Consider the following 20,813-nt stretch of genomic DNA (forward strand, 5'->3'; position numbering starts at 1 on the left):
TCATTAAATTTTAAATGTAGAGCAAACATACCTTTAACAGACCAGTGAAAACAATGTAATTTTATCACAGATCACTGATAGGAGTCCAGAGAAGTATATTGAAACAAGTAGAAAACAGGACCAAAAAAAGCTTTCTCTGCTACCCAATCTGTTAGGGTCCTATCTCTCATCATGGAAGAAAGCACACACTTTTCAAAGAATAATCACTTTATGCATGTCGTACATTTTGTTTTTTGCGCCTCAGATCAAAATTCTTCCTGTCCTTCCTGAGAATCCGTGTCTTCCATTATATCTTCTTCAATGGCTGCAACCACTTCTATGCATATCTAACCTACCCTTTTATTTTCCAAAGAGCCTGTTCACAAATTGCACACAGACCAGAGAAAGAAAAGCAGTACTCTTCCTAAAACAAGAATACCTAATCAAAAAAGTTAACGGATCACTCAGGAATAAAAAAACAAAACCAAAAGCCACTCTGCTAAAAGCACCCCAAGGTACCTGCTACACCTAATTACGTTTATCTCCTGAAGCTGTTAATGCCTGCAGAATCTGAGTATTCTATAGAGTGAGCAACCGGTTAGAGAAAAGTTAAGGCTTGCCCATGGGATTGTTTTGTCTGATATAATTATAAGCAATGTACTGAGCTTTTTTATGAAGAGAAGCAAGCACAGGGCAGCAGCATGAAACTAAACATGGAACTGAACTGATAACTGGCCTTCTAGAAGTAACCTGAAGCCAGCAACAGTTGCAGAATATTCTGCAAGGTGCAGTTTACTTCTTCCTTGAGAAAAGAGGAACTTGCATGCGTTCTCCAATGAAATGGCTAGCAACCATTCAAAATCACCATGGGGATGCATCCCACTCACGCTATGACGTGTTTCAAGACAGCATTCCTTTCTGCAGACATCCTGTGTCTGCTCCCACATTTTCTATGTCAGTTGTTTTCCTGCACAGATGTATTTGATCAGAAACTTCTTTAACTTTTATAATCACATTTATCTTTTTTCATTCAACAAAATTTTTGCTGTAACAGGTAGCCTGAAATCCAATGCCCCTTACCACAAAAACCCAGGAAACACAACTTTCCAAATAGGGGCAAGACCAAGCCGTGTGTCAGTGCTGCGGTAGGAGTTGAGGCTAGCAGATAGGTTTCTGCCTGCTTGCAGCCATCTGGAGAAATTATCAAGTAGACTACCATGCAAGACCTATTTTAAAATCTCTTATGAATTACTGTATTTAGTTTACAAATCAGCTTTTCTTCACTCACATGTAGATAGTTAGAATTCAAATATCATCACTTTCTGAAAAGAAGTGAAAACACCATCTTCTCCCTCAAACGGTCTTTCCATCCACGTTCATCCAAAGTTTTTATTTATGCTATTTTACTACATCACCATAGGTCAAGGAGTTATTTTTTACACATTACCAACACTATTATTAGTCAAAATTCCAATTTCTGGACAACATTTCACTTTCACATATACTTGGAAACAAAGGAGTAAAGTCTGTAAGTGGAACTAAGGCAAATTTTGTCCTTAACTGACAAGTATGTTTTGAAACACTCCTGTCTAGAACAAGAGGAGATTCTAATAAAAAAACTAAACCTGACACACTAAATACATAAAATCTTATGTTCTCATTGATTAAAATGTCCTCTTAACTGATGGATGGAGTTGTATAAAGTGACAACGACCTTTAAAAAAAAAAATCGAAATATTCACTGTAGTGAATTCCTCCTCCCCTACATTTCTATTAGATTGTTTATAAATAAAGCTAGAGGAGCTGGATTAATACAAGAGTATTTCCCAGTTGTTCATGCCAACTTGGGTAAAAAAAAAAAGCTGTCATTATTTTCTACTGACATTTTGATTTAAAGTGATTTCTTTTCCCCGATTTTTCTTTTTCTATTCAGGACATTAATGTTTTTCTAGTTGTTCTGTACGAGTGCTGAATAACTTGTAAAAATTTAAATACTTTTTAGATTTGGAATGTGTTTACTAAGTGTTAAACCACAGCAAAATTTCAAAGTTTTCCAACAAATGTGTATTATAGCCATAACTGTACTCTACACAGAAAAATAGTAGTATCTCTTTAGGTCTGATTAATCTTTCTTTTTGGAATGGAGATAAACATAAGTGTTATAAACTTCACTATACACTTTCTAGACTCACTGCATTTGATTTCATCCCTGCACAAGAATCTGGTCGACCAGCTTTTAATGCAAGTGTGTTGAAATTCCATCAGTTAAAAGTCTAGTAATTTAGATATGTTAATTAGGTCTTACTCTAGTAAAACTAGAGGGTTTGCTTGGTTTTAGCACTTCTTAGAAAATAGAATTTTTGCAATGTATGCATTATGTATTTTTCATTTGCAGATAGAAGTAACTATTTCACAGTGCTACGTGTCTACGGATAAAGATGGAATGTTTTGTGAGTCAGTTAAATTACACTTTCAACAGAATCACTATTAAAAATTCTCTAAGAATGTTTTTGGTCTTAGCTTTTATTATTGCTACAAATTTATTAAGAAAGTAATGTAAAAGAACAGAGCAGACTAGGGAACACTGAATCATAAAATGTTCCTCCAGGTAAAAAGTTGTCCTCAACTATACTCAGACAGATTCAGTGTTTTTCATGGTCTTCAACATATCTCAGATTTTATCAGTAAATGCAGCTAGTAATTCACATTAAAAAAAACAGAACCAAAACCAATAAAAAACAAAAGATGTGGACTAACAAGGCAGTGTCAAAAAATAGGTTATGATTACAACTAAATACAGGAAAATACAACTAAAAATGCCAGATTAAAAATACTCAAAAATATTTATTGCTTCTCATCTTCAGTGTCTTTAATAATAACATAGCCAAGAATGGTTTGATATACTTGGTTGTATCAGCTGTCTGTATATTTTCCAGAACAACAGTTATATAATCTCAGAAAACAGGTTTTTCAAAATTCAAATTTGAGAGTTTTCAGTTTTCTGCATATCTCACTGCTCTTCACCACAGCATGTGTTTCAGTTTAGTATATACTGAAGAAAAACCCACCTACCTGATCTGTAGTATCTCTTTGGGTATTATCTATCATTCTAGATTTCCCATATCATTTTAGTGGGGATTTGCATGTGTGTACACAAGTCCTCACTCTAAAAGGGTTAACTGAAAATACATTTTCATAGTTGATGGAATTTGAAAACATTAACAGTGAAATGTATTTTGTGACTACTACTTTTACATATTTTTGTTTTCAAGAGTATATCTCTATCTTGCAAACTTTTGTAGAGATGGAAAAGGAGCTGTGAGTTAGTTAGCCAAAGTGGCAGCCCTAGGAAAGGGCTTTTTCTAATTTGGCTAAGTTAAGTGATACAGTTTTAAAAAGCTTTACTGGCTGAAGGGGCAGGTAATTGCAAGGAGGTAGGAGTGAATAGCCAGGGGAAAGAACTTTGTAAATTGGCTTTTAAAAGCTTCTTAAACTGAAGCCAGAACTGCACTAAGGAGGTTGAAACCCTTTTGGTTTTGCTGTTTTGTTTTTTTTTCCCAGTCATTTAACGTTTCCTATCCCCAGATGTACAGGTCCTTACACCAACCTATAAAAATGCATATACATACTTTCCCTTTTAAGAAGAATAAATTCTATGTTGGTTGAACAGAGTCATTTTTTAAATGGTTCCCATCTCATTCAGAAATCCAACTCAAAAACCTCACTTTATTCTTAGTATGGTTACGCATTTCTTCTGTGACCTGAGGTACATATTTCCCGTCCCACAGGCTATAGAAAAATACTTTTTTCTTTCAGCATTCTGCCTCACTCATTTAAATAAAATCTTGTCAGTGCAAGAAGTGCATCTTACCCAGTATCCATAGCACATACTTGGTAAGGTACCTATCAGAAAAAGACAAATACTATTCCAAACTTCTGTATCTTTCCATAATGTAAATTTTAATAATCATTGTTGCAGCTGTAAACAGAGTTCTTAATGACCTATGTCTTCCTACATAGAAAATACAGCTTTCAACTCTAAACCTTAAACGGCTAGGGAAACTTTCTCAGCTGCTACTTCTGTAAATTTGTCATATCATATATGAGAAACGCAGGAAGATACAGAATGTTTAAAATAAGGGTCTGTTGGATGTGGAAATCAATGCTTTTCCTGCTTACCAACAGCCTGTTCTTTGACTTCCTAGCTGTGCTAATTTGGTTTTGAGAGGCAGGTATTAGGGACAGTGCAAAGCCTACTATTTTATTTCTCTGACTGGCTGATTGCTTTCATTTTGTGTTTAAGTGTGGTTTGTGATTGACTGCACGACTCCACTATTAACAAGAAAACACAGTGACTGCCTCCAAATACTCTCATTCCAATTCCATTCAATGAAAACAGGTATCAAACAGCTAAGTAAAAATCACTTGTTCAACTGCTGAGGTCATTAACTTTCCCAAACTAAGCACACAGACCTTAAATTATTTTAGGTCTGAGTATTTATATCTCAGGTTATTTTACAACAATCAGGAGTACCGATTATTTTTATTTTTAGAAAATAAAATACACACTGGGCACAACCTTACCAAGTACTCAACTTCACTCACCTCAACATATGAAATTGGAAATATTCCTATCTTGTCAGCCAGCATTCCTTCTGCCCAGTTTTCATCCACACGGCGAATTACAGTCAGAACATCATCCTGTGTGAACATGCAGTGATTATGTCTCCCAGATCTAATTACGCTTCTAATTTCATTTCCCTCCATAACGCACAAGCAATCAGAGAAGGCAGTGCAAGGACAAGAACACAGAGAAGGCACTCTGTAACAGGAACACTTTTGGGGTTGAAGTCAGTTCCAGCCGTTCTTTTCCCTATTTTGTCAGAGTTCAGCTAACTGTCCACAGCTCATTTCAGCCATCTGACTTCATGCTTAGTGCCAGACTTCCTGCAATGTTCAGTCCATGGTATTCATCAGCCCTCTTTTAAGTCCTTGGCATTAATCAACAGAACCACAATCTTTTTCCTTATCAACTGACTCATTACCTAAACTTCCCTAGACAATTGCTTTTCTACTTAAGTACTTAAGAACACTGGTAAATGATACAATTTCTTTCACAATTACATGGAGCATTTGGACTAGATATGGTTTTGAGAACATTACATAAAGAAAGGATTTATGTGCACATTAAACGTTGCTCTTGCTTATACTGGAGATACATAATTGCTTCATATGCAAGTTAAAATATTTGGAAACATATGCTTACTCAAGCAGCACTGGGGATTTAAAACAAACAAAAATAAACCCAAAAACCAAACTAACAGTAACCAAGTTTGCCAACAAGTTAATCAAAATATGCAAGCTAATGCCAATCATCCCCAACAGTATTGATGTTTTGTGCTGTGATAACCATTGCCTGTCCAAATGTTAATATCGCTTTTAGAATTGTAGCGGTCCCTTTCATTTTCAATAGGCATCAACTGGTAGAGAAGCAATTAGTTTGCATTTGTTCTTGTGAGATTCTTGTCCAATTTGATAAACTGGAGAATCAGAAAGTGATTAACAGCTCTACTTCCTATTAAAACTCTGTATCATTACATGCTCTGCATGACAGAAAATTAATTACAATAGAAATAACATTGGAAACATCGTATTTTCCAAACGGCAATTAGTAATATTATAGAATGCCAAAGCTGAGTAGTACTTTTTGTCTAGTATCTAGATGTCACTTACTAAATGCAAAGCTGAAAGTAGTACCAACTTCAATTTAAAATGAGTTTCTTTAGAAGATGGAAAACTTTATTCATAACATAGCTTATTTCTCATAAATTAAGAACATTACTACTGCAATTATGAAAACTTGCATTCTCAAAAATAAAACCTGAGATGAATTATATGTAATTTAGGAAGAGAAGCAGGGCAAAACTAATCAACATAAAAGAAATACCTGCAGAATTACCTTTTTGAATATGTGCAGCTCCACTAAAAAACATACAGACAAGACCACAGAACAGTCTTAATTGTTCTTATCCAAGTGTGTGACATTATCAAAAGAAAATAATTTTATTCCGTTTTTACCTTTGCAAATGGTAAACAGTCTTTATCTGCTTCCTTGTCTTTTACTTCGAAGTCATAAAGTGCTTTGCACTGAGGCGGAGGCTGAGGTAAAGGTTTAATAATCTGAACAAAATTGGTAGGAAAAAAGCCATGGATACCATTGACTTCTCCATGATACCAATTTTCATCCACCTGTCGACGCAAAATGATGATGTCTCCTTTACTGAATTTAAGATCTCCAGGTTCTTTTCCCTCGTAGTTATACAATGCTTTGGCACATGGTAACTGAGGTACACCCTGAAAAGAAAAAGAAAAATAAAATCACTACAACTAGATGAGTATTACCAAATACAATTTGTATCACATTCTGTGAGAGACTACGAATGAAACCATAAAATTGCAAAGTAGAATTATACACAGTAAAATTATTTTATTGCAATGATTCTACTGATTTTATCCAATTGTGTAGGAAGAGCTTCAGTTCTATCCAGTCTTAACATGCCCCTAAACTTCATTATTTCCAATAATGCTACAGTGTTGCAAGAGAAGCAGAAATCCATAATACTTTAACCCTTGTGTACTAATTCACTAAGCTTAAGCATTAAAAAAAAAAACAACAAACAAAAATCCAAACTCGAAAGCATCCTGACTCCTTGAGATACCTGTCAGAAAAATGCTGCAAGACAATACAGCACTGGAATAACAAATTTGCTGTAAGACCTTTCAGGCATGTTTTCTGCCTGACTTTTTTAATATTCTCCTCAATTTACCTATTTTGCAAGCACAGAATGCTAAGGATGAGGGCATCAGGGAGGTGTTTTCCAGCTTGAAAAGAAATCTCACTTTATTAAGGGTGAGATATTTCATCCTGGAACAACCCTTTTAATTTAACCATTTATTTAAAAGCACAACTGAAAAGAATTACTGGGGAGGGGGGGGGAGGGAAAGAAGAGGGGGAACTGTTGAAAGTGTGTTTCCTTGTTCCTTGGGTTTTCTTCCCTTGATTCCTCTGCAATATCTGAAAACTACAGGTCATTGGTGCAGCTCTTGAATGCATGTCAGAAGGATTACCACATAATAGTGTGTCATACTTCCTTATATACACTGCACATATTACTTTTAATTGCTCAGTCTGTACCTCCACATTTTACAAGAGTGAGCCACAAAACTCTATGACTCTAGTAGGGCTACTGCCTTCAAAACTCTTTCCCTCCAACTTTTCATATCTAGAGGGGAGCTCACCTGCTTCATGATGTAAACAGCAGTAACCTGCATTACTAAGACAGTATTTCCATAGCAAAGACAGCATTTATAGTCAACTAGAGCAGCGTCTTTCACATCTTTACTGCCATCCCCATGGTAGACTCTCAAATCTTCTACCAGCTCAGATTGTAAACTGGAATTGCATTTGCAATATCACACACAATGCCAGGAAATTCTCAGAAGGAATTACCACTTCAAGTTTGTCTCAGTCAGAAGACAGAGTACTTGATAATTTATTTCACATTTAACAGTTAAAATTTTGTCTTTCAATATAATCCAGTTTGTTTGAATGTCTTTAATTTCTGTGTATGATTTTATAAACAGATTAATAATTTCATGAATAGCTAAATAATATCTTAAAGATTAGCTTATTTAATAATTTTATTTCTATAACAGTCTAAAGAACACAGTATGTATATGCATAGATATAGATGAGTACAGGAAAATCACAGTTCATTCTATTGTATCTGTGATGGTCACTAAAACTGTTATATTAGCACATGTTCACAAAACCTTGTGATCTTCAGGCTGACACAATATTTTTCTTCACACTTCACTGCATCAGTGCAGAAGGTACACCACTAAGCATACTCTGTGTAAACCTGGATAGGGAAAAAGACTATAAAACATCAACTAGAGAATTTGTGGGCCCCAACTGATTGAGGGGAAAATTCATGGCCACAACAGAAGAATGAAAAAAATACTGTATGTATTTTTTAGTCCTACATGCTCTTTGCAGAATAGACAGAACAAAGGAGCAGGCAGTATAAATGTAGTAAAGATGAGCACAGAGAGAAATGGAAAGGGATGGCTGGAAGCAAAAAGAAACACATCTCTACACAAGAGAGGGGTGCTGCTCACATTTTCATTTCTGCCCAAACAACAAACTCACAAAAAAAACCCAAACTTACAGACCTTCAGTGATCAGGAGCCAAAGAATTACTTGGCAGAAAAAAGGCCCCAAGCAATTATGGCTACTATAAGACATATGCCTCTCCCTAGCACTGGAGGAAATAGCTGGAGTTCTGGGAATCACCCTTTTGTCACAGGAGAAAGTTTTCTATGTCCCTGTACTGAGGAGTAACTTAAAGATTAGTTGCAAGTATAAAATACAGTTGGAAAAAAATATCTTTTTAAAAAACAAAACAAACCAGGAGTGTCAGCACAGCAGATCATGTCAATGTGGTCAAACTCATCAATTAGTCATTATTTAATTGTTAGACCTTGATACTGCATTGACATGGTTTATCAAAAAGCCTCCTCAAACAACCTTCACTTGAATGTACAAACACCTGTTTATATTTCATGGGAAGTTCCTTTCCAGTACATAGGTTGAGTTTCTGCAAAGCTTGAAAATAAAATAAAAATGAAAAATTAAATCAAACTAAATAAAGATGGTTCCAGTCTGTAATTTCAAACATAACACAAACTTACTTCTCAGACTGCTGGGAATTAAAAGGAAACAGTTAAATGGAAGGATGCTCCTTCTGTCCTGGGGGAGGATGGAATGAGAAGGAGCAGTGGGATGAGGAGCACCGTCTCAGGGGTTCGGTATCAAGGGCCCTCGAGCACCATCTTCACATTCCTCCTCCGAGCAACCTGGCAGCAGCAGCTGACTGCCGGCGTCTCCCAGGCCGCTGCGGTTAGCATCCCTGGGTGGCTTCAGCCCCCCTTCTGCCCCGCAGGCTGCTCACCAGGAGAGAAGGCCATGAGGATATACTGAGCCGGAGTTTACATTTCACTCTGTGTCTCTCACTTGGCTAAACATGAAAGGAAGGATTTGGAAGAAGAACTATGCAGCCTACCCTTAGGTTTGCAGTTGCCAGTTACCCAGCCAGCTCTTTGAGAAAGCAACCCAAAAAAAAAGAAAAAAAAACCGAAAACCAGACGAAAAACATTTTAGGAAATTAAAATATAAAACTCAAAGACTCCACACAAACTAGGATTCTTAGAATTATTTCCTCAGTCCTTATGCAAAATCCTTATGCAAAAATATTTGAACTTCTAATTCTACTGCTGATATACAAACTGTTTAAATTAATTTTTAGCTAAGTCATGGATATACATACATTTCACATGCCAGTCTGCTTTAAAGAAAATAAGATTAATAATAAATATATGACAACATCAAAACAAATGTCTTAACAAGCACATGAAAAAATGCATATGCATTCATATATATATAAGCCTCATATACATATGCACTCACATATATATAGATGAGGTTCGGGTCAAATTTCTTCTCCAAACTCAGATATTTTGTCCTAGAAACCTACAGATTTCACTTTCCAATTTTTTCTCTTTGGATTTATACTTAGTCTTCAGTCACCTTGTTTCAAACTTCACTCATTTTTTTTAATGGACAGTATGCAACTGTATGTATTTTTCATAAGCTTAAGCCAAGAGAAACTTATGCCTGCACAGGAACATGAGATCTGATTTCCTTTTGAAAAGTTTCTGTGGCAGAAGCCCAAACATAAATATGCTTATACTGGCATAAAACAGTGTTCACTGTGTAACTTACTGCACTTGGAGAACCGGCATAAGCTAAAGCAGCAAAAATAGTAAATCCCCTACCAAGGAAATGAATGGAACTGATACTGGGTCATCTGCATTTCTGTTTCCTTCCAAACCTCCCTGTGCGGTGCTGCTGATTGTCAGTTTTCCAAGCAAGGCATTCCCCATTCTCTGGCTGTAAGACTGGGATGTGGCCAGGCTTCCCTGTGAACCAGTTGAATTTACCCAGAATATCAATGCTGTTTTCAACTGTTTGAGGTTCTTAGACACAGTGTCTTCAGAAGGCCAGGAAGCCTTTGTACGGAGGTACCGCTTGTGTTAGTAGTAGGACAGACACAAAAAAATTTCTGTAACTGTCTATGTGCCCAACCAAAGTGCTATCAGCCTAAAAATGCTGGCCTGCTCAGACAGTTTTTATGCCTTGCTTTCCTAAATAAGTTCTTTCTTTACAGAATATCTAAAAATGGGAAGCTATGATTATTTTTATCCATGTTGTAAGAGGATCTCTAATAATCATCAGTTATTTACAACTTTCTTACAAGTAAAGACAGAAAAATAATTTTTCTTTATCTTTTAATTTTCTTTCCATGCCCATCCCACATCAAATCAGTCATATTCACAACCTGGACAAAATGAGAAACTATTACAAAAAATCTCCAGTTACACAGCAATTGTAAGTACAGAAAGTCCAGCGCTACAGAGGTGCTTTTATCAGCCTCCCTCCCACCCCGTCCCCTATTTACCTTTTTACCAATAAAAGCTGCCTTTATATAAGGAAAGGAGCTTGTTAATATGCTGCAGCCGACTTGTTTGCAAGGCAGATCTGGGTTGAGTGAACTCTGCATTAATACATTCTCCGGTAGCTACAGGTATACCTGAGAATTCCTCTTTAAACTCCCAGTCATACAAACCTTTTGAAAGACAACATTGCTTCTTTTAATCTTCTAGTCCATTCTATTTCACGTTCAGTCAAGCTACCTTCTTGACTCAAATCTTTCAGATGCATCTTTATTACTTTTGCTAATGTGTATTTCTGCTTTCTTGCCTTCTTTGGCCTTTACCAAGTTGTCCAGTTCTACATGCAAGAACACCCCCTTTTGCACCTATAGTTTTTTTCATGTCTCTTTCATCTTGCTGGCTCTAACACCTGTTTTCAAGTCTTAATTTAAAGCCATCTAATCTGTCTAGTTCCATTTTCTTTGTTGCAGCTTTCTTTGTTCTTTTTGTATCTGCATTTAGATTTTCACATATTTTGAGACAGAGCTTATAAGGATACTTCACTGAAGACCTTCTTAAACTGCTTATATTAAAAGTTGTATTTCCTTCAGTAGGATTTCCTTCTAAAGAAAGGAAACATGCTCCCTGTGTTAAGCTACAGGTATACTACTTTCACCTGAACAAATTAAATACTTAAGTTTTGCAAAACACACCTACCTAGAGGCAACAACAGTTGAAACTAAGTCACTCCAATTCTTTCCAAGTTTCAGAACACAAAATATCTCCATAACCCAAGACGAATGTTAAACACTGGCTCCCTGCATTTATTTTTCCCATCTACAGAACAATACAAAGATTTGCTCAAAGAAAGGCTAACTCAAGTATTATTAATCTGTACCTGACACTAGATTGTTAGTGGAATCATTTTCACATACCTCTAACATCAGAACTATCTTGGAAGACTGCATAAGTCATCAGTGCAAATTAAATTATTTCTAGTTAAAATGCCTCTGAGGTTAATGCTATCTGAATGACGTAATATATTTTTATGTCAAGAGGCTGTATCAAGTTGCCAGTATGCCCTAATAATCATAAAAACAAACCCTGGTATCATCTGATATGAATTACTGTTGCTCTACTGAATACAGTGAAACAGTATCTTCTATATTACAGCTCACCAGATAAAGGAAGTGAGCAATGGTGATGTTGGTACGTATATTCATTTCTAATAGTTTCCAATGATACAGTTGTAACAAATCTCACTTTTCTCAGCATACATAAATAACCAAATATTTTCCTTAAAATAGTAAAATAGTAAAAAAAAAAAAAAAGTAGTTGTTTCGAAATGCCAGACTCAGATACGGTTAGTCTCAGTTTGGCATAGTTTTTGATTTTAATAAAAGTAGGAGAAGTTGTGCATCGAAACTAGCTAGCCAGATTACCCTGATGAAAGAGACCAGGTTTGAAACCCACCCATGTGTAACTTAACTATGACCTAGATAAGAGTAATAATTTTGAAGAAAGGTTGCTTTCAGGAAAAAACAGGATGCAGGATAAAAACCACAATCAAGCCAACATATTTATTATACTTCTGGAAAAGCTGAGCAACTGCAATCAGGAAAAAATCTAGGTTCTTGCTAAATGAAGAAATGGGATTACATTTTTAAATATTTAACTCAACCATCAAGTTAAAATGTGTATGCAACTAGCTAACTATCACAGATTACGGTAATTCTCTAATGTTCATACATGGTAACTGTTAACACCAGTACTAGCTCTAAATGTAACAGTGTGTGACACATCAGGGTATACTCTTTTAATTTCCGGGTTTCAGCCATGTAACGCAGGTTGAAATTCCAACTATACCTAGAGCCCTTTGCCTGACTCTTTTGATGACTTTATCAGTTAACTTTGCTCGCTGTAACTTGCAGAACTCCCCAGCACAAGCTAAGAGAAACCCTGTATTCTGCAATACAAGGGTAGCTTGTGTCCTCTTAAAAACAATTTTTACGTGTTCTTTTGAGAGAAATTATTAATGACCTACTTAAAATAGCCAGCTTATGAAAGTCCTTTTTGCTTCCTCTGTCTTAACAGCTTTTAGAAGAAAACATTTTGGCTTTTTTTTTTCTTGTCTGATGTTAAGAAATAAATATGAGTTTGTTTAATGTAAGTATGAGCAACTGTCTCCCACAAGGTTGTTTTGGAATTAAAAGCTGGAATACAGGAGAATGAAAGGAATTTAGAAATGTCGCCTGAAGGCCTAAGCAATCAGACTAATAACATGGAAGGTTAGAAAGGGACATTTACAAAGCTTTCTAAAAGCACTTAGCCCAGTCCCTTTCTGTGCAATACCTATGTTTCTGAAAACTTTTTTCAAACTAAAAAATAAGTGTCTTCAAAATGCCACTTGCTCTTCTTTCCCCTCTTCTTGCCCCATTTCCCCAAAATGCAGAGTTCTCAGCTACTTTCCAAGGTTTGTTAAGTAAAGAAAATTGTGAATGCTTTCTGCCAAACTAAGCTCTCAAAATAACCAAACAAGTAAAAACTAGGAAAAAGCAAAGATGAGAAAACAATTATACACTGCACACTACATGTCCCCAAATATTTTAACTATACGCACTTGACAGGTTAAGATTGCTTCTTTCCATGGGTAAAAAAACCCAAGAAGCATGAGGACCTTTTGCTTGCTTACCACAAAACCATTTTGCTTTGAAAAAACCAGATCCTTGTAAGAATCTAAACAAAACTTTAGAGTCTTCACTATGTAGAGCTAATATACAGTTCTTATGTGAAAACTGCTCTTTCTGAAAGCAACAATTTCCTTTAAAGATCTGCTCTTATAAACTGGCCAACACTACTGGTCAATCTGAAAACGCTACTGTTCCCACTGTTTTTCTCTAGGCATGTTATGGCTCATTGGCATTTGATGTCTCCATCAAACTTTTACTTTTTCTTGTCCCAGTGCCATTGTATAGCAGAGTGGATCTCCACATCTCTTCAGGCACATCAAGCTCATATGCAGCCTAAGTTCATTCCATTCCACCTAAACTCTTCTACCACCGTACTTTCTAATGCATCCTGTTTTCATGTAACATCACCTATGGCTTCTAAGGCCAGAATACTGCATGCTCCAAGAAGGAAAAAGAAAGACACCCACCCCTCTTGGCAAGCAGACATCTACAAGAACAGTAGGTAGTGGGCTTACTAGTCCTACTCCGAACTGCCACTAACTACTGTACATCCCTGATGAAGGCTTAGTGTGGGGTGGGATGTTAAAATGTACTCAGTGTTCCCCAATCATACCCTATTTGTCAACATTAAAAACCCTATGAACGTCTCAGAGTTACAAATGTAGTTCAAGTGCTTTGGAAAGCTTTGCTGTTTCTACTTTCTCTACATATACTATGAAAGTGCAAGAAACCTACTTCACAGATATTAATCCTATCTTTTTAAAGAACACTTTAGAAAATAGATGCAGTAGATACCGACCCACTGCTGCAGAGAAGTAAATTGGAAAAATCTAGCAAGAAAAGCAGCAAGCAAATAATTAAAAAAAATAAATCACACAGGTTAAGACCCTGTCAAATACCTGGTAAAAGACTCAGAAATAGTATGTCTCAGGTAATTTTCTAAGATATATATCACTGAAGCTCAGAATACAGAACTATTCAACTGTTCAAAATACCCAATTGCTAGATTAGTACTTCTGTATTTAACAAGACGCCTCATTTTGCCTAGTCATCCTGTAAAATGCCTTCTGTAACTATTTGCTCCCCACCCAAAATCTGTTTTGGAAGTGTGACAACTTGCCTGTGCCAATACAGATTCTTAAATGTCACTTGGTTTTCTTTTGCTTGTTTGTTACATGAACATAAAATCACAAAACATTGTGCACAGAAGAGTCCCCTCCATCTGAAAACTACCAACAATACAGACCACATCCAAGCATTAGATACTTTCCCCAGATTCATTCTCACCTGGCTATTGTGTAGTCTTCTCTTTTCACTCTTCATTTTAGTTTCCACACAAGATGGAAATTGGACATCTCTGACATCCTTTTCCTGCTGCCTAACTTCCTACTTATTCATCTAATACAGTTATCTGAAATTTACCTTTCCCCTCAAAAGCCATATATGCAATTGCTTAAAGAGCAAAATAATTGATTCCCAAGCAAGACATGTGCCATTCTGAGCTCCAAATCTAGATTAAATATAAATTTTTATGTAATCTCAGAATACTCTTCTTTCTCATTGACTTAACAGGAGGCAGCCAGAGAAGCCACAGACCCTTCCACAAACAAGTGAAGCATCAATAACTGCAACTGTTATCATTCGGAATCTGCCTTACTCGCTGAACCACCATCTAACTCTATTACAAATTTTATCAGTCACCAGAAGGGGAAAAAACCTAAGTCAACAAAACATTCACAAAACAACATCTTGCTTTAGTCTATATAGTCAGTATGGCAGACATACTGTTCATGACAGCTGGTGAGAATTTCTGCAGCATGTGTAGTTGTTAATAAAGATATAGGGACAAAGTCAACCACCTCCCTCCTTTTATTCAATACATTCTCTTTTTCTTTGCTTTTTTTTTTAACACATTAACACAAAACCTCACTGCATTAGAAGGAAATAAAAGGGAGTCTACATAACACCATAAGGTATTATTGCTAACACCTAGGAGGGATTCCATTATTAATGTGGTACCACTGAGCTGTGCTATACTGAAGTAATGGCAAGAAACAAGTATCTATGTTGTCTACCAGACTTCATATGGCTAATCAGAATACCTATCTTCTCTTTCATTTTTGCATTTAACTTAAGCCATCAATGCTGGAAAAGTAGATCTATTTTACTGACCACATATGAAATTCTCTCACAGATCTGCAGTTTGAAACACCACTTTACAAATCATTTTACCAAACGCAGTTTGCTCACTTTAAAAAAGTCTACTTAGAGCAGAAGACTGGAACATTTCGTTTATGCACTGGAACACAGGAGGCTCTGTCCCTACTTTAGGGAGCTGATATTTTAACACAAGTATCAAAAGCTCCAGAGGGTTTATCAACAACATTAAAAATTTAAGAGTAATGCTCTGTATTGTTCTACGGGTTTTTACACTTTGAAAATGAATATAAACAAGCTCCCCTTGCTGTGATGCGAAAATTAGTATGTTTACTTGTTGTACCAAGAAAAGATGAGGGAATTCCAGGTGAGAAGACAGATGGAAAAAAAATGAAAAGAATAAATGAGAAATGAGATTGCCAAGAGCAAACTTTTACTAAGCTTTGAAGGTGAGAAGTTTGAACATGATACAGAAGGAGCAAAGCCAGCAAATTACTCGGAATAAGGGAGTGACTTGGTAAGATTTCTCTTGGTGAGATCAGCATGAAGAAACATTCCTTTAATCTCTCAAATACTTTGCTGCCAAAAATTGGGCAATGGGAAAACACAGAGTTGCAAATTAAGAGGTTGCTGCATTTTTTGATGAAAACCTATCAAGTTCGACAGGCACAACTTTTTATCTGAACATGTTCTGCGTTCCATTCTGATCAAGCATTAATGTGCTCCCCACCAAAACAGGGCAAGGTCTAAAATTACCATGAAGAGTAACCGCACACAGCTCTCCTATCTGAATTGGATTTTAAAAATCTGAGGTAGCATCTGATATTTCACCAACTGCTGAGAAAGTGTTGTTAGGTTTATTTTCCATCACTTCCACCATTTTGTAAATGTCCAGGTGCTTGTCAAACATTATGAACGAACACATCACTGTCAGACATACTTCTCAGGTACTCCCTGCAAACTCTTGCCAGAATCTGGAGGGACTTTCGCTACACTTGATTTGGGACCAGTACCATGTCTTCCTTCTCCTGAAACCCCCTCATCCGCTTGAAATTCTTTTGGAATCAATTTAATTGCTTGAATATCCTGAATTCAAACAGCCCCATGCCTATCACTGTAGTATATACAAATACACATTTGCTGCATGCACAGACTAAGCAACAAACTCTGATTGCTATTCATTTTTACTTATTCTTTAAATTTTTCATGCCTCAAAGCCTCCTGGAATATTTTCTTTTTCCAAACAACATATTTATGGTATTCTACTTGAAGCAGCTTTGAAGTTGGTCTTTTGAAAAGGCAACTAATCCTTGCTGAAATGATGATTTTTTTTTTTTTCTCCCAAGATAAATGTTCCTGTATGTGCTTCTGTATAATAAATGAGCTGAGTGAGCCAGAAGAATGCCACTTCAACATTTATCTCTTGTTCAGTGACAGGCTGGAGTTTGCACCTCCCAGTTATTTCAGCCAGACTGCAAAAGCAGGCAAACAGCATGGTGCAACTGAGGCTTCTGCCTTCTGCACCTAGAAGAGGCTTGAACCCACAATGCCAGAGTACACCGTGCGTCACATTTCATATTGCTCAAATTAATATTATTCAAATTTTAGCATAATTAATTAACGTAGAAAACAAAACCGATGCATAGGTCTTGAGTTTATCACGTCTGAATTGGTATGTAGACTCTTCCTAGCCATACCTTGCATCACCACGCTCTCCTCTGCTGTCACAGTACCTTTACAAGCCTTTTAAAAGGATAATCTGTTCACCTCTCAGTATTTTGCCACTGAAAAACTAACAGAACTTAGGTCCAAAGAGGTCTAGTCATTCTATGTTTGCTTACAGCAGTTCTGTTCCGCTAGTCCATCTGCACTGTTGACATATTATTAGTTGGTTACAGCAAACTGAACAGATTTCACCATGCCACAGAAACTACAAGCATTTAAACTATTTAAATGAATTGTCTATCAGCAACCGCTTTTGTTCACCACAGAAAGAAGAGGAAATTTGAAAGTAACAAGCTGATCATCACTGTGCTGTCATAACACAGATTAAATCCCTCTGTTCAGAGATGATTTCATTGGGAAATCTTCCCCCATCTTTTTTGTATTTGGTAGACACTGCCTCAAAATGGTAAGCTTTGAGTATTAGATGCAGAAAGCTGTTTCTTGAAAGTAGTCTTCTATTTCAAAACACACATCCTTTCTACTTCAAACAACAATTTAATAGCAATTCTACCCTGTTGTTGTATGTGTTTTCCTAAAAGCCTTTTGCCTTTCCAAAATTTCCAAGAACTTTGTGATGATTTTGTAAAAAAACTTCTGAAGTATCTCTTAGACTTGTACCACAATTTACCAGTCTTTGTATCTATGAAAAATAAGTTTATACAAGTTTGGGGTTATTTTACTGTCTAGTATTTAGAATAGTTAAGGAAAATATTTTTTTCCATTTGTCTGTGATATAAACACAAACGAAACAATCCATATTTTTATCCAGCTCAATCAAAGTGACCATTTTCCTTTCCCAGCAAACGGAGATTATTTATATTTTATACTATTAACTATCAGATCTGCTCATAGTTTTTATTTATGTGCTCATGCCATAAATGAAAATATATAGAATCATAGAATAGTTAGGGTTGGAAAGGACCTTAAGATCATCAAGTTCCAACCCCCTGCCACGGGCAGGGACACCTCACACTAAACCATGTTACCCAAGGCTTTGTCCAACCTGGCCTTGAACACCACCGGGGATGGAGCATTCACAGCCTCCCTGGGAGACCCATTCCAGTGCCTCACCACCCTAACAGAAAATAATTTCCTCCTTATATCCAATCTAAAGTTCCCCTGTTTAAGTTTTAACCCGTTACCCCTTGTCCTATCACTACAGTCCCTAATGAAGAGTCCATCCCCAGCATCCCTATAGGCCCCTTTCAGATACTGGAACGCTGCTATGAGCTCTCCATGCAGCCTTCTCTTCTCCAGGCTGAACAGCCCCAACTTTCTCAGCCTGTCTTCATACAGGAGGTGTTCCAGTCCCCTGATCATCCTCGTGGCCCTCCTCTGGACTTGTTCCAACAGTTCCATGTCCTTTTGATGTTGAGGACACCAGAACTGCACCTAATACTCCAGGTGAGGTCTCACAAAAGCAGAGTAAAGGGGCAGGATACCTTTATATAAGGATTTTAATCAAGCAGCTATATGTATGACCAAGTTTAGTAAGTGACAGATTATTGTACACATTTTTATTATTTTGTAGCAGTCAAAGCATATGAACTGCACTACTTTTTGATAAAACTAAAAAGGAAGATGTGCTCAGCGATTTACTGTTCCAACATTCCCTGGAATCAGAGTAGAGCCCACTCAAAGTATTACCTCTGAAACAATATAGGCTGTAGCCACCAAGTCCTTAGCACCCACCTTTTTTTTTTTCTATGGATCCGTTCCCACTGCAGATTATTTGCCAATATAGATATAGCCAAAATTTTCCCAACCTGAATAAGTTTTCAGTTGTCTGGTTGCAAAATGTGATACATGCCATGATCTCAGTGTTGTATTTGAAATAATTAAAACCGTTCTTACTCCAGCCATGTTATTCAATGAAAGTTAATTCCATGACATCCAGATAGATTTCTTCCCCAAATCTGCCTCCAAAGGACAGCAAAACTGCTCAGATAAAATCACTAACAAGAAGGGACTAGACACCAGAAACTCTTGTAGGAGGTAGTAAGCTCTTCCATGGGACTGCACCCATGCACTTCTTGAGCAATTTTAACTTCTGGAAGTTTAAGGAGTCTGTAAGCTTCTACTGCATAAGGACCTCCTCCTGCCTTTGAGACTCCACAGTAAGCAAATTAATAGCTAACTACTTACATTAACAGGGAATACACAGAATAACTATGTTCCACAAATAAATTTTCAAGAACAACTTACAAGGAGTACAACTTTCTTATTTAGATAAAAAGTATTTTAATTACGTGGTTCAATCATAATGCATTACTATGGGAAAGCACTGCTTTGGAGCCAAAGAGTTAAGAATCAGGTAGGGTAATGAAAGACTGACAGCTCTTTAGCCCTCTGTCTTAACTGTTCATGCTACTAAACTGGTTGAGATACATTTGGCAAGGAGAATTCAGTCATCCTGCTTCAGAGATCTCTGATTCAGACTTCAGCAAGGCTTGATGGAAAACAACTCCTCAAGCAGTATACTCAAACTGAAAACTCCACCGCTTTGTCACCTTGGTAGGACAGCTTGAATTTTAAGGCCCACCACTAATGAAGTTTTCTCAGCTCTTGCATGAGATTGTACCATATTTACATAGAATCAAACTGATCAACAACTCTTAAAAGAAACATGAGCACACAGTAAACCCCTTTAAACTGCAAATGCATTGACACAGCCCTCAGCTTTGTAATTGTTCCACTCAGCACACTAATGTGACTTGGTGCTGACACAGAAATGCTGTCCTGAATAAAAAGTTCTGAACATATAGTCATGTAGGTAAAAAACTCGCATATGGTACAACACTAATATTAGGCCAATGCACACGCTGTCGCACGCATTCAACTTTTCCTGCAAAGCATTCTCCAACCCACTGACTTTAGCTCAAAATGAAACAAGTAATCTTGTAAGCAACAACCCCCCATGTTTCTCCTAACTGTCCTTCCTATCAAGTTTTGTTGATATTCCAATTTTTATTCACTCAATTCTTGTTCTTTCTTTGTAGGCTGGCTGAGGTTTAGGAATTGATATGACCCCAGACACAGTTTTGGAAAGTACAGTATAGAAATACTGATGTATACCATGACACATTCTGTCCAAGATTTGCTGCCTTCAGCAGAACTGGCTTATAAGTCTGTCCCTGCACTGCCTGAAAGCCTGCATTTAAGGTTGTTTCTGAAGGGCCCATTAAGCCTGAGATGCAGAAAATCACTTTTTCCAGAAAGCCACCAAGTCTTAAACTGAAAATGTCAACAGATGAACAATTTATCCCTTCCCTTAGGAGGTTTCCACTGGCTTACCATGCTACAAGGATTTAGGTACCTTTTACAGTACCTGTCTAACTTATGGTAACTTTAGCTCATTATTTATCATCATTCTTCTGATTACATAAAACTTTCATTTGTGTTAATGGCTATTCCTTCTTTCTGCTACTTGTTGTATGAGACTATTTTTGCTAAATTTGCAATTTTTTTTCATCTGTGAGGAAGTAGCCCTTTTGAATCGCCAAACTTCTACATCAGGGGTGGCTTATACTGAACATACTTTATTATTTTTAAGCAACCAATACTTTGTCTTAAACTTCACTATGACAGCTCAAAAGGACTGAATTCCTGGACTAGGGAATTATACTTCAATATACATTCCGTAGAGTGAAATAATTATCTGTATTTTTAGAAACTAACATTAGGCTAATACAAGCTGTATATGATCTT

At 36.7% G+C, this 20,813-nt stretch overlaps 2 protein-coding genes across 2 annotated transcripts in view; one reads left to right on the top strand and one right to left on the bottom strand.

Moving 5' to 3' along the window:
* The window catches only part of CLCN3 (chloride voltage-gated channel 3), a 214,988-nt gene that overhangs the window by 45,873 nt on the left and 148,302 nt on the right, over window positions 1-20,813 (top strand). The gene's annotated exons all lie outside the window — the stretch shown is intronic.
* Window positions 1-20,813, bottom strand: part of SH3RF1 (SH3 domain containing ring finger 1) — an 81,437-nt gene that overhangs the window by 26,940 nt on the left and 33,684 nt on the right. The window contains exons 3-4 of the mRNA XM_057419235.1: window positions 6,058-6,333; window positions 4,585-4,680 (exon numbers count right to left, since the gene is read on the bottom strand). Coding sequence (XP_057275218.1) covers window positions 4,585-4,680; window positions 6,058-6,333 — 372 coding nt within the window. The remainder of the gene's footprint in view (window positions 1-4,584; window positions 4,681-6,057; window positions 6,334-20,813) is intronic.

The sequence above is a fragment of the Pezoporus wallicus genome, unplaced genomic scaffold (assembly GCF_028554395.1).
Source record: "Pezoporus wallicus isolate ANWC-B61680 ecotype Strahan unplaced genomic scaffold, APGP_CSIRO_Pwel_v1 contig_2384, whole genome shotgun sequence".
Lineage (NCBI taxonomy): Eukaryota > Metazoa > Chordata > Aves > Psittaciformes > Psittacidae > Pezoporus > Pezoporus wallicus.